This window comes from Ranitomeya imitator, chromosome 2, assembly GCF_032444005.1.
Source record: "Ranitomeya imitator isolate aRanImi1 chromosome 2, aRanImi1.pri, whole genome shotgun sequence".
Classification (NCBI taxonomy): domain Eukaryota; kingdom Metazoa; phylum Chordata; class Amphibia; order Anura; family Dendrobatidae; genus Ranitomeya; species Ranitomeya imitator.
The window spans coordinates 824,566,190-824,581,732 of record NC_091283.1 but is presented as its reverse complement, the minus strand read 5'-3'; the positions used below and the strand labels follow the sequence as shown (position 1 = coordinate 824,581,732).

General features: G+C 41.4%; 1 protein-coding gene across 1 annotated transcript in view; it reads right to left on the bottom strand.

Moving 5' to 3' along the window:
* The window catches only part of LOXL4 (lysyl oxidase like 4), a 91,303-nt gene extending 76,247 nt beyond the window's left edge, over positions 1–15,056 (bottom strand). The window contains exons 1-3 of the mRNA XM_069755026.1: positions 14,783–15,056; positions 10,704–10,873; positions 4,862–5,070 (exon numbers count right to left, since the gene is read on the bottom strand). Coding sequence (XP_069611127.1) covers positions 4,862–5,070; positions 10,704–10,873; positions 14,783–15,056 — 653 coding nt within the window. The remainder of the gene's footprint in view (positions 1–4,861; positions 5,071–10,703; positions 10,874–14,782) is intronic.
* Between the last annotated feature and the right edge of the window lie 487 nt (positions 15,057–15,543).

Sequence of the window (15,543 nt, the reverse complement as noted above, 5' to 3'; positions counted from 1 at the left end):
GGATCATGACAGTATCATTAGGGAACGGCTACTGGATAATGGAAAACCTCAAATGGAGCGGCCTGCACTTTCTCCAGACCTGAATTCCACAGGAAACACATGGGATCAACTGAGTCGCCGTGTAGAGGTTCGTGACTCTGTACCCCAAAACCTCAATGACCTGAGGATCGCCATTCAGGAAGAGTGGGATAATAATAATAATTTTTATTTATATAGCGCCAACATATTCCGCAGCGCTTTACAAATTATAGAGGGGACTTGTACAGACAATAGACATTACAGCATAACAGAAATCACAGTTCAAAATAGATACCAAGAGGAGTGAGGGCCCTGCTCGCAAGCTTACAAACTATGGGGAAAAGGGGAGACACGAGAGGTGGATGGATGCCATGCCTCATCAGACAAGAACTCCACTTGTGAACAGCACGAGACGTCGTTGTCATTAATCCTTTCCGGATGCACAGGATAGGTTATAATTGTACTCTTGCTGGGGGATTAACTATTTGGATCTCCACCAACCATGAGAATAGGGGTGGCAGTGAGCATGTGCGACCACCGTCACACTCACTGTCTGTAGGAGTGGTGGTCACACTGCTCCATTGAACCCCAAGACTTTTAGCCCCCTGTTCTCATGTCAGGTGGAAATTTCAGCATCTGAACCCTATTGGCTGCAGCGCTGTCATCATGATATCAGCACTGCACACAATAACAGACACTAGGAGCAGCAGTGTTAGACCAGGTGACCGTGAGAAAAGCATGTATATATATATATTTTTTAACAAACTGCAGCCAGTAGACAGGATTTTTAAGAAAAAAGAAGCAGCGAAGGGCAGATGACATGTAAATTAATTATTATTGATTTATTTCCATTTACTGTTAACCCCACGATGACTATTGACCATTACAATAAACATGGAATCAAACGGCTCCTAATAGGTGAGGGCAAAGTGAATGTTTTTTCTAGTGATTTCATCCTTTAAGAAATGTTTACGATGAGATCAGTAATTATAGTAGTTGCTGCTGTCAGGTCCTGCAGATCAGCTATTTTTCATTTCACAGGAGTTGAAATGCAGTACCTGGCAGTGGCCACTTAGAGTGTATGGCGCTGTGGTATTGCATTCCGCAAGCTGTTTACATTCGGTCGCTGCCAGATGTTACAGCAGCTGATCGTGGGGGTGCGGTGCTGTGAGTCGGACTCCAACCGATCTTATATTGATGACCTATCCCAGGGATATTTCATCAATATAAAATAGTGGACAACCCTTATCCTTAAATAAATTTTTTGCTTTTTCTTAAAGCTCAACTTTTCTGGGAGTTAAACTCCAGACCTCAGTTACAGAAGGCAGCAGCTCTAACATTGAACCGAAGGTTTCACTGCCGTGTATGAGAGAATTTACTCTGCCTAAAAACTAAACAGAGCTCTTCTTCTTTACAGGCACTATGTACTAATATTTACAAACATATCTCTATATGGTTTTTTTAAAAAATAGATTCCAAGATAACTTTTTTGTCCCAAAGCTCATAATGGCACAAAAACATTTCCTAGAATAATATTTTTGTAAAACGTTTTTTTTTTTTTAAATGAGTGCCACAAACCAATAAATAACACAGACATATTAACGAACACCTATAAGAGATCCCAATGGCGAGCATGAACCCGCCAAATAGGAGATAAAAATACAATCTTTGTTGAAAAAAAATGCAAAAAAAAAAAAACACAATAAAATTGCAAGAGGGCAAGAATTTGTAACTGCAGCGAAGATAAGAATCTGCACGTAAAAAATAGGAAAAAATGTATAATTTAAGACCAAAGAAAAAGCGATGCAGTACCAATAGGAATCAATGAAATATAGATTTGTTAAAAAAAAGGCAAGGAAAGTACAAACGAGCATGACTAGGATGGTATAAATCAATATACTCCGAAGGAAGAGCAAGGGGAATAAAAGGTAAATATGGCAGCCGTAAATCGCAACTAGCAGAAAGTATGGAATATCCAAACCAAGTAAATATCCCCAGCTCAATTGGTCAGATGGAAGATATGAGGTCCACCGCACCCGACGCGCGTTTCGCTTCTGTGCTTTTACCCCCTCGTAAAGGCCAGAAAAAATAGCACTATGTAGCTAACCATATGGAACCATATGGCTGATTTAAAAAAAAAAAAAAACAACAAAAAACACTATACTTAGGGGGGTGGCATGGAGAAAATAGGAACAAAAATTGTTCGCTTATGACTTGGTGATGGGTCCTCTTTAAAGGGGTTATACCCCCTTAGAGAAAGTGGGCAGTCTCACAGAAAAGGAATATAGGTAGTCGTGCACATGCGCAGCTATTGCTCCATTGAAACAGAGCGCTCCAGAGCCCTGTTCTTGAAATCAGTGGGGAACCCAAAGGTATGACCTCCAAGAATCAGCAAGGTAACATTTTTCCTCTGGATAGTTGATGAATGGAATGTTCCAGTTAATTACATTTTTGACAACTTTTTGGATAGGCAAGATTCCGAAAAATGTAGTTGCATATCCATGCCTCCTATTTAAAGCCCAGACCAGTTATGTGCCCTATTTCGCCCCCTCCAAACTCCTGAATGTGTAGCTGGAACCTGGGGCTTTGTCTGATGGCGGATTACACCCATGCCACCACAACTGGCATGTTTCCCATTTGTCTGGGAGCCAGTCGGCAAACATGTATGGATTTTGGCTACCATTCAAAGCATCCCGTCACCCGGCATTCGAGGTCCATGGAAAGGTGGCTGACAACCCTTCCGGGTATTATCATGCCTCCCATGAATGTTGTCACCCAGTGTCTCGTATTTATATAGGAATCCAAAATATTTGGGCACACGATGCCGGGACGTGTTCCGTCTGGATGGAATGTGACAATAAGACACATCCAGATTCCAAGAAAGGCTTTAAGGATAAAAAAAACAAGCAGGACAAGAGTAAATTACATAGGACTGCCCATAAGAATAGCACATTCATCTGATGCAGGAATTAGACGCCGAGCTCTTCCCAACCGCGGGCGTTTCCTGTGAGATCAGATGTATAATTACACTTTGCCGCTGATGGAGGGTTTGCAGAAATTGCGGACAACAAACGTGGCGTCCGACGCTGCGTCCTCACAAGACATCCGACCTGCAGGAACATGCGGAGCTGCGCGCTCCCGTCAGACAGATGTGTTCTGTAAACACCTATTAGAAGCAGCGATCCTAAAAGTCAATATCGACCCTATAAAGACCTTAGGATAAAAGCCAAACAACAATCTCAATTTGTAGACGTGTTTCTGGGTTTTTCCCCCTCGTCAGTGCAAAGCATGAGATCTGATTTGCCTGTATGAGAGGCTTTTCTCTGAAGAGGCAATTTTCACATTTAATTTCCTAGAGGATCATTGCATGGCCTATAAGTCTCCTCACACTGGCACGTCAGGTATGTCACTCTCCTTAAGGAGGACCATTACCCCTTACATCCCGTGTAAGTGCTCTGCATTCTGGCCAAGAGATGAGGATCCCGAACAAAGTATACAGGAGATTCACTAATTGGGTATATGATCATTTCTTTTCAATTCTTTTTTTTTTTTTACCTTTTGCAACTAAAGTTTTTTTTCGTTTTGCAGCAAAAACTTGTGTTTTTTTTAATGGTACTACTGTATACTGATGCAAATAACTTATAGAACAAATTCACTCTTTTTTTTTCTAATCTTTTTTTTTTAAAGCCTATTTGGGCTTTAATTACGTAAAAGGAATTTTCCCGTTATTGAAAATCATCACCCATCCAAAAGATTGACAAGGTATCCTGCAGAATGGTGGGAGTATGACCACTGGGACCACCATGGATTCCGAAAACAGAAGTATCAGATGGCCCGTGGGAATGGAACAATGGCCGCGCATGCGCACCATTGCTCCGTTCACTCTCTATTGGACTTTTTTCCAGCAGTCCCATAGAGAGTGCATAGAGTGATGACGCACATGCGCAAAATTGCTTCACTCATTGCCTATGGGACTTTTTTCAAGCAGTCCCATAGAGAGTGTATAGAGCAATGACACCCATGCGCGCTATTGCTCTATTCATTCTCTATGGGACTTTTTTCCCAGCAGTCTCACAGAGAGGGCATAGAGCGATGACACACATGCAAACCATTGCTCCACTCATTGTCTATGGGAGTTTTTTCCAGCAGTCCCATAGAGTGCATAGAGCGATGACGTGCATGTGCACCATTGCTCCACTTATTGTCTCTGGGACTTTTTTCCAGCAGTCCCATAGAGAGTGCATAGAGCGATGAAGCGCATGCGTACCATTGCTCTATTCATTCTCTATCGAACTTTTTTCCAGCAGTCCCATAGAGAGTGCATAGAGCTATGATGCGCCTGCGCACCATTGCTCCGCTCATTGTTTATGGGACTTTTTTCTCAGCAGTCCCATAAAGAGTACATAGAGCGATGAAGCGCATGCGTACCATTGCTCTATTCATTCTCTATCGAACTTTTTTCCAGCAGTCCCATAGAGAGTGCATAGAGCTATGATGCGCATGCGCAGCCACTGTTTAATTCCAAATGTGCAATTTAAAACCCCGTTCTTGATATTCTTTGAGGGGTTCAGCGGTTGTGCACCAACGATCTGCAAATTATCACCTTTTTTTGGATAGTTAAAAACTTTTAAGAGCTTTAGGAGTTATTGATCGCGGCATCTAAGGGGTTCAGCAGGATCGGAGTTGGTGTCAATATTTGCCGTTGCTGCTGGATAACGACCAGATATTGCAGCGGGCACCCGCGGTGGGTGGCACTGGCGTAGCTACTGTTTATTAAAATTTATCGGCACAAAATTGAAAACTGATATAATTTTTATGTGGAGCAGTAGGTGGGAAACTTTACCTGTAAAAGTTGATGTTGGGATGAACTTCTCCAGGAAACCCCATCATTCCGCATACCACCCTGCTGTTGTCGATGGTCCAGCCCTGGTCACACACCTGCCGCCACCTGCCGTGATGCTTCACTTCTACGATGCCCTCAGTGACGGGGAGGCTTGCCTTGGCGCGGGCAGAGATGGGCTTAATTCTTACCGCCTCAATTTTCTTTGTGTGCTGAAAGAGTTAAATAAATGAACGTGACGCGATCAGCGTACAGGAATGGCTGGAGTATTGTACTACAGTGCCATACATTTCCCACATAGTTTTGTCTAGTGTACAAATAATACCGCCTTACAATAAGTCACCATGTGGTTCCTATACTGCAATACCAATTCATGTACATATTGCCAATATCATTAGACCGTCCCGATAAATTAATTCCATATATCACCTATATAGCAGGGCAACGCAGTGTTTAAATTTAATTTATGATGCAGTGTATAAATAATACCGCAAGACACCATTATTTGGACAGTGTTTGCATTTTTTGACCAATGACTAACCTTACTATATTTGTGGTGTATTGTTATTTCTACACTCAATAGCGGTATTATTTGAAAATGCGGCTGCAGTGATATTTGGGCACTACAGTGAAGTTTATACATGAGTACTATCTACAGTAGTAATGGTGTTATGTAAGTACTGTATGGCACCGTAGTAGAGGAATCACGTGGCAGTGTTATTTTGTGGCAGTATTGATTTTAGTATTGGATTATGTGGGCACAGTATGGTGGGATTATGTGCGCACAGTATGGTGGGATTATGTGGGCACAGTATGGTGGGATTATGTGGGCACAGTATGGTAGGATTATGTGGGCACAGTATGGTGGGATTATGTGCGCACAGTATGGTGGGATTATGTGGGCACAGTATGGTGGGATTATGTGCGCACAGTATGGTGGGGTTATGTGGGCACAGTATGGTGGGATTATGTGGGCACAGTATGGTGGGATTATGTGGGCACAGTATGGTGCGATTATGTGGGCACGGTATGGTGGGATTATGTGGGCACGGTATGGTGGGATTATGTGGGCACAGAATGGTGGGATTATGTGGGCACAGTATGGTGGGGTTATGTGGGCACAGTATGGTGAGATTGTGTGGGCACAGTATGGTGAGATTATGTGGGCACAGCATGGTGGGATTATGTGGGCACGGTATGATATTATTGTATGAGGAAATATGGTGCTATTATTGTTTGGTGATGGAATTTACATACTGTACGGTATTTTTGGCCACTTTCTGATGTTGCAGTATGTTAGTATCAGTTGAATTTTTGGTGGTACTGATATTTAGGCACTATATAAAATTAATGTATGGATACTGTATAATAGTATCGGTATTACGCAGACATTGAGTATGAGAAAATATACGGTAAGTTTTATTGTGTGGTGGTATTATTTGTATACTTTATGATACTGTTTTTGGGGTGCTGTATGGGGACCATATACTGGCATCAGTTGATTTCTGGGTGGTACTGTTACTTAGGCACTATATAATGGGTATTGTATGGCAGTATTATGTAGGCATTGTAGTATGGGAACATACGATGATATTACTGTGTGGGGGTACTATTAGTATACTGCATATTACGTTTTTAAGGCAAACTGAAAAGTGGCATTATGTGGGCACTGTATGATACTCTGGTATGAGGAAACAGTGGTATTACTGTATGGCGGTGCTATTTGTACACTGAATGGTACTACCTTTTAGGCACAATGTATAGTGAACTTTTATGCGCACTGTATGGCACTGCAGTATGGGAAACATTTGGTCATATTATTTGGACACTGCATGGTTGTATTTTTTTATTTTACCATTTGGCGGTATTATTTACCAGCTGTATTTTTATTTTATTTTTTTAATGTTTGGTGATGCGGTATGTGATCATTTATGTTGTACTTACAGAGCAGAATTTGACATTTCCGCACACTATTCTGTCATTTGATGGCAAACCTTGATAATCACCGTAGAGAGATGATGAGTCGTGTGACGTCTTCAGCTCTGCTACAGTTAGGGCCAGAAATATTTGGACAGTGACACAATTTTCGCGAGTTGGGCTCTGCATGCCACCACATTGGATTTGAAATGAAACCTCTACAACAGAATTCAAGTGCAGATTGTAACGTTTAATTTGAAGGGTTGAACAAAAATATCTGATAGAAAATGTAGGAATTGTACACATTTCTTTACAAACACTCCACATTTTAGGAGGTCAAAAGTAATTGGACAAATAAACATAACCCAAACAAAATATTTTTATTTTCAATATTTTGTTGCAAATCCTTTGGAGGCAATCACTGCCTTAAGTCTGGAACCCATGGACATCACCAAACGCTGGGTTTCCTGCTTCTTAATGCTTTGCCAGGCCTTTACAGCCGCAGCCTTCAGGTCTTGCTTGTTTGTGGGTCTTTCCGTCTTAAGTCTGGATTTGAGCAAGTGAAATGCATGCTCAATTGGGTTTAGATCTGGAGATTGACTTGGCCATTGCAGAATGTTCCACTTGTTGGCACTCATGAACTCCTGGGTAGCTTTGGCTGTATGCTTGGGGTCATTGCCCATCTGTACTATGAAGCGCCGTCCAATCAACTTTGCAGCATTTCGCTGAATCTGGGCTGAAAGTATATCCCGGTACACTTCAGAATTCATCCGGCTACTCTTGTCTGCTCTTATGTCATCAATAAACACAAGTGACCCAGTGCCATTGAAAGCCATGCATGCCCATGCCATCACATTGCCTCCACCATGTTTTACAGAGGATGTGGTGTGCCTTGGATCATGTGCCGTTCCCTTTCTTCTCCAAACTTTTTTCTTCCCATCATTCTGGTACAAGTTGATCTTTGTCTCATCTGTCCATAGAATACTTTTCCAGAACTGAGCTGGCTTCTTGAGGTGTTTTTCTGCAAATTTAACTCTGGCCTGTCTATTTTTGGTATTGATGAATGGTTTGCATCTAGATGTGAACCCTTTGTATTTACTGTCATGGAGTCTTCTCTTTACTGTTGACTTAGAGACAGATACACCTACTTCACTGAGAGTGTTCTGGACTTCAGTTGATGTTGTGAACGGGTTCTTCTTCACCAAATTAAGTATGCGGCGATCATCCACCACTGTTGTCATCCGTGGACGCCCAGGCCTTTTTGAGTTCCCAAGCTCACCAGTCAATTCCTTTTTTCTCAGAACGTACCCAACTGTTGATTTTGCTACTCCAAGCATGTCTGCTATCTCTCTGATGGATTTTTTCTTTTTTTTCAGCCTCAGGATGTTCTGCTTCACCTCAATTGAGAGTTCCTTTGACCGCATGTTGTCTGCTCACAGCAACAGCTTCCAAATGCAAAACCACACACCTGGAATCCACCCCTGACCTTTTAACTACTTCATTGATTACAGGTTAACGAGGGAGACGCCTTCAGAGTTAATTGCAGCCCTTAGAGTCCATTGTCCAATTACTTTTGGTCCCTTGAAAAAGAGGACGCTATGCATTACAGAGCTATGATTCCTAAACCCTTTCTCCGATTTGGATGTGGAAACTATCATATTGCAGCTGGGAGTGTGCACTTTCAGCCCATATTATATATATAATTGTATTTCTGAACATGTTTTTGTAAACAGCTAAAATAACAAAACTTGTGTCACTGTCCAAATATTTCTGGCCCTAACTGTACATCTTCGGCAGCGATTTCATCAATGTGCCATCATGAATGTTCCGTGATTGAACCCGTAGTCCATATTCCCCGGTGAGTAAAACCGTCTGATCTGTCATGTAATGGCTGATCTCATCCAGTGTGAGCTTCGCAGATGTTTTTGGAAAGCCTCCGAGGCGAGGAAACACCGCTGGTATGTCAGGCAGGGGTGGAGTGAGGTAATGCAGGCGGATGCACTATGACACTATTCATACACACAAGTCTCCGCTTTTATACCGTCGGTCGGACTCTGCGCACGCTTATTGCTCTTGGAATTCCACCAAAGTCAACATTTCTATTTTCATGCAGCCAGAACGGGCGCAGTGTGCCAAAAAGCCATATTTTAGTGACATGTCCCATGTGCCACTTCACTTCACTGACAAACACGTCGATTTAACCCCTAAATTCTACTGGTTATTTTGGCCTTAGTGGATATACACATTCTGTACAGCTGTACTAGCGTCTTATAGTGGTATACGGTTGTATATGGCAGTATGATCTTGGCACCATATGGTGGTATTATTCGAGCTGTATATGGCAGTATTATCTTCCCACTATATGGTGGTATTATGCGGGATGTATATGGCAGTATTATCTTAACACTATATGGTGGTATTATGCGGGATGTATATGGTAGCATTATCTTGGCACCATATGGTGGTATTATGCGGATTGGCAGTATTGTCTTTCCACTATATGGTGGTATTATGCTTGTTGTATATGGCAGTATTATCTTGGCACCATATGGTGGTATTATGCGAGTTGTATATGGCAGTATTATCTTGGCACCATATGGTGGTACTATGCGGGTTGTATATGGCAGTATTATCTTCCCAGTATATGGTGGTCTTATGCGGGATGTATATGGCAGTATTATCTTGGAACCATATGATGACATTATGCGGGTTGTATATGGCAGTATTATCTTGGCACCATATGGTAGTATTATGCGAGTTCTATATGGCAGTATTATCTTGGCACCATATGCTGGTATTATGCGGGTTGTATATGGCAGTACTACCTTGGCACCATATGGTGGTCTTATGGGGGTTGTATGTTGCAGTATTATCTTGGCACTATATTGTGGTATTGTGTGTGGGTTGCATATGGCAGTAGTATATTGGCACTAAGCATTGGCAATATGTAGATTGTATATGGCGGTATATTCTTGCCACTATATGATAGTATTATGCACTCTGCATATAGCAGTATTATCTTGGCACTATGTGATCTGTATATGGCAGTATTATTTTGACACTATGTGGGTTGTATTAGGCAATATTATTTTGGAACTATATGATAGTACTATGTGGGTTATATATGGCAGTATTATCTTGGCACTATATGACTGTATTATGATGGTTGTACAGTGCCTTGCGAAAGTATTTGGCTCCCTAGAACTTTTCAACCTTTTCCCACATATCATGCTTCAAACATAAAGATACCAAATGTAAATTTTTGGTGAAGAATCAACAACAAGTGGAACACAATTGTGAAGTAGAACGAAATTTATTGGTTATTTTAAATTTTTGTGGAAATTCAAAAACTGAAAAGTGGGGCGTGCAATATTATTCGGCCCCTGTAACTTAATACTTTGTTGCGCCGCCTTTTGCTGCGATTACAAGTCGCTTGGGGTCTGTCTCTATCAGTTTTGCACATCGAGAGACTGAAATTCATTCATTTCATTGGCTGAAACCATAATCATCAACATTAACAGAAATAAACACGTGAAATAGATCACTCTGTCTGTAATGACTCTACATAATATATGAGCTTCACTTTTTGTATTGAAGAACTGAAATAAATTCCCTTTTTGATAATATTCTAATTTTGTGAGAAGCACCTATGTATATATATGTATATATATATATATATACATATATATATATATATATATATATATATGTATACTGTATATATATTTGCACTAGGTACGACACAGAGGTGATCTCCAACATTCCTAAGCTAAATGTCCCTTATTCAAATGACATCTAAATACCCCTGCGGGCAGAGAAAGGTCATGACTGATTCCAGATGGCACCTATCACGTGGACCTGTATTTTCTCATTACTAGTTTTGCAGAGAATTGGCGGCCATTACTCGTGTACGCTGTGCGCTGCTCACCTGTGCAGTAATGGCTTGGGGCACATCCGATGGCCTCAGCCGAGTAGCTGAACATAGGATGCCAACATCCTCGGAGTGCTTGCAGTCAGTGACGCCCCAGCCGTTAGATTCACATTCTGCCAGAGAGCTCTCAGCACCGGAGCAGCGGACGTTATCCAGCCAGATGGGACCTGAAACAGAAAAGACACAGCCATTCTTAGCAACTCCTATATACTGTAATCTATGCATTGTAACTTCTACACTCTGTATACTATCATTATATGTCCTTAGATATTTCACAATTCTCCTCTGTTTCTTCATATTTCTATTCTAAGCCATTGATTGACACACTAAGGACTATTAAGCAACTATTTTTATATATTACATTACTGATCCTGAGTTACATCCTGTATTATACCCCAGAGCTGCACTCACTATTCTGCTGGTGCAGTCACTGTGTACATACATTACATTACTGATCCTGAGTTACATCCTGTATTATACCCCAGAGCTGCACTCACTATTCTGCTGGTGCAGTCACTGTGTGCCTACATTACATTACTGATCCTGAGTTACATCCTGTATTATACTCCAGAGCTGCACTCACTATTCTGCTGGTGCAGTCACTGTGTGCCTACATTACATTACTGATCCTGAGTTACATCCTGTATTATACTCCAGAGCTGCACTCACTATTCTGCTGGTGCAGTCACTGTGTACATACATTACATTACTGATCCTGAGTTACATCCTGTATTATACTCCAGAGCTGCACTCACTATTCTGCTGGTTCAGTCACTGTGTACATACATTACATTACTGATCCTGAGTTACATCCTGTATTATACTCCAGAGGTGCACTCACTATTCTGCTGGTGCAGTCACTGTGTACATACATTACATTACTGATCCTGAGTTACATCCTGTATTATACCCCAGAGCTGCACTCACTATTCTGCTGGTGCAGTCACTGTGTACATACATTATATTACTGATCCTGAGTTACATCCTGTATTATGCCCCAGAGCTGCACTCACTATTCTGCTGGTTCAGTCACTGTGTACATACATTACATTACTGATCCTGAGTTACTTCCTGTATTATACCCCAGAGCTGCACTCACTATTCTGCTGGTGCAGTCACTGTGTACATACATTACATTACTGATCGTGAGTTACATCCTGTATTACACTCCAGAGCTGCATTCACTATTCTGCTGGTGCAGTCACTGTGTACATACATTACATTACTGATCCTGAGTTACATCCTGTATTACACTCCAGAGCTGCATTCACTATTCTGCTGGTGCAGTCACTGTGTACATACATTACATTACTAATCCTGAGTTACATCCTATATTATACTCCAGAGCTGCACTCACTATTGTGCTGGTGTACATACATTACTGATCCTGTACTGATCCTGAGTTACATCCTGTATTATACTCCAGAGCTGCACTCACTATTCTGCTGGTGCAGTCACTGTGTACATACATTACATTACTGATCCTGAGTTGTATCCTGTTTTATACTCCAGAGCTGCACTCACTGTTCTGCTGGTGCAGTCACTGTGTACATACATTACATTACTGATCCGGTGTTACATCCTGTATTATACTCCAGAGCTGCACTCACTATTCTGGTGGTGCAGTCGCTGTGTACATACATTACATTACTGATCCTGAGTTACATCCTGTATTATACCCCAGAGCTGCACTCACTATTCTGGTGGTGCAGTCACTGTGTACATACATTACATTACTGATCCTGAGTTACATCCTGCATTATACTCCAGAGCTGCACTCACTATCCTGCTGGTGCAGTCACTGTGTACATACATTACTGATCCTGAGTTACATCCTGTATTATACTCCAGAGCTGCACTCACTATTCTGCTGATGGAGTCACAGTGTACATACATTACATTACTGATCCTGAGTTACATCCTGTATTATACCCCAGAGCTGCACTCACTATTCTGCTGGTGCAGTCACTGTGGACATACATTACATTACTGATCCTGAGTTACATCCTGTATTATACTCCAGAGCTGCACTCACTATTCTGCTGGTGCAGTCACTGTGTACACACATTACATTACTGATCCTGAGTTACATCCTGTATTATACTCCAGAGCTGCACTCACTATTCTGCTGGTGCAGTCACTGTGTACATACATTACATTACTGATCCTGAGTTACATCCTGTATTATCCTCCAGAGCTGCACTCACTATTCTGCTGGTGCAGTCACTGTGTACATACATTACATTACTGATCCTGTACTGACCCTGTATTATACTCCAGAGCTGCACTCACTATTCTGCTGGTGCAGTCACTGTGTACATACATTACATTACTGATCCTGAGTTACATCCTGTATTATACCCCAGAGCTGCACTCACTATTCTGCTGGTGCAGTCACTGTGTACATACATTACATTACTGATCCTGAGTTACATCCTGTGTTATACTCTTGAGCTGCACTCACTATTCTGGTGGTGCAGTCACTGTGTACATACATTACATTACTGATCCGGTGTTACATCCTGTATTATACTCCAGAGCTGCACTCACTATTCTGGTGGTGCAGTCACTGTGTACATACATTACATTACTGATCCTGTACTGATCCTGAGTTACATCCTGTATTATACTCCAGAGCTGCACTCACTATTCTGCTGATGGAGTCACAGTGTACATACATTACATTACTGATCCTGAGTTACATCCTGTGTTATACTCTTGAGCTTTCCAAGAATTGTTCATCTAGCACCAAAATTAAAGTTGAAAGCCCAAAACTTTATCTATTACATATTTGGTAGAGACACTATAAAGTTTTGGGATTTTAATGTTACACCTTGTGCTGGATGTTCAACCCTTTTTAAGGCAATAAAACAAATTTTATCCAGATTCCAAATGTAGCACATTTTTAATCAAATTATTTATGCATTTAATTTAAAAAAGTCCTAAAATTTCCCGTGTCTTTTAAAGACGACCATCACTAGGTCTTAAGCGGCCGCCAGATTTTCTTCTTATTTTATTCCCATTGCTCCTGTGTGTAATCAATTTTTTACTTTTTCTTTTAAACTCTCCTTTTGGTTTCAGAGCTTTTTTATTTAGTGATAATTAATATTGTTAATGGGGCGGGGCTCACAGGATCCTCTGGGGCGTGTCTTTATGCATAATCTGTAAGCACCACCCCCTTTGTAAAGATCATAAAAATCATCACTAAATAAATAGACACATATTTTTGGAACCGTAATTCAGATTTGAAAAAAAAAAACAAAACCACAAAATTCTCAAGAAAAGCGAGAATAAAACAAGAGCAACAACCGTCCGCTTTTGACCGGGTGATAGGTCCACTTTCAGTGTGCCATTCTATTTAGTCTGCTGATGGCCACTTGTACCTTGTTTCTTAGGTTATACTTAAAAAAAGGGTTCAAATTATTAATGAAATGAAAGCCAAAAAAAGATGACTGTTGACATTAGATAGCTGTTGGCCAACAGCTCGGCCAACAGTTGATTCCCCGAATCCCTCATATACAGGAACACTCTTCTGGCCGAGGGCTCTTTTGTTCTCTATGATAAAGCCTCTGCCAGACTCTTCTGGCGGCTGCTTATTTCTGGGAGAGCAAAACAACTGGACATTGATAATTCAATGTGCCGGATCCTTCTCTTCCCTGACCTTATCTGTTGAGTAAGGGTTCGGACTGTTAGTCGATCCCACCGATATTGGTGGGTTCAGCCAACCTTAGTCTAATATGTATGGGTCTAGAAGTCAGACATATTTCTTGTAAGGAACGGATCAGACAGGTTGCATTTTACTCCTATGTCTAACCCCTTAGATGATGCAGTTTCTATTGACCGCTGCATCCAAGGAGTTGAACCTTTTTTACTCTCAGCAATTACAGGAGGGTGTTAGCCGACAACCCTTATAAAGGAGCAGGCCTCCATCATCTAGTAGATCCATAGCAGACACACGTTTCACCTCTATGGTAGATGCCCCCTAGTTCTTACCTCTCATATGTACAATATGTAGAAGCATACTTCTCATTATGAGGTTAGTTTGTATTATAATATGATATTATTGATGCCTTTACCTTCTCCTTGGCCATATTTCGCACTATGTGCCCAATTCATGGCCAATTCAAAGCCCAGCTGCTTGCAGATCACATGAGCCACTTCTATGTTGAAGTCGTCGTCGCATACCGTGCCCCATTGACCATTATAGAGAACCTCCAGGCGACCTTCGTTAGGGACCCTCGACGTCCCGGCCAATCTCAGCTGGATTTGTGGGGCCCCTGCCTGGAGCTGTTGCCAGCATAAGTCTACCAGCGATGCAATAAATAATAATATGAGCTGGGACACTTTCATGGCTCACAGGGAATAGTGGATGAAGGATTTTGGAATTTGCACCTATGAACAAAAAGAAGACAATGAACCGTAATAAATAAATAAATAAATAAATATTGCATTGAACCCACTAGATCTTTGATTTGCAATTGGCTGACACGTCCAATCCATTTTGTATATTGATATTAGATCTTGAGTTTTTCAACTTTTTCATAAAGTTTTCAATGGGCGCCGCGTATTACATCTAGTGTCAAATATGTTATACTTGACAACTTCTGGAAGTGGTCACGCAGAAGACATTCCAAAAGTTCTTTGTTCCTGAAAATTTCAGACCGGGATCCAAGGGGAAACGTTTCTGCTGGCGGAGAGTGACATATCAAGGTGAAGAGACTTTTAAGCCTCGCGATGTTCCCCTGGGAAATTAAATTTTCAAATTGTCTTTTTAGAGAGGAAGAGGACAAGAACTCTAGTGCCTCCTATTGGAAGCAACAATCCTAAAAGGTGAATG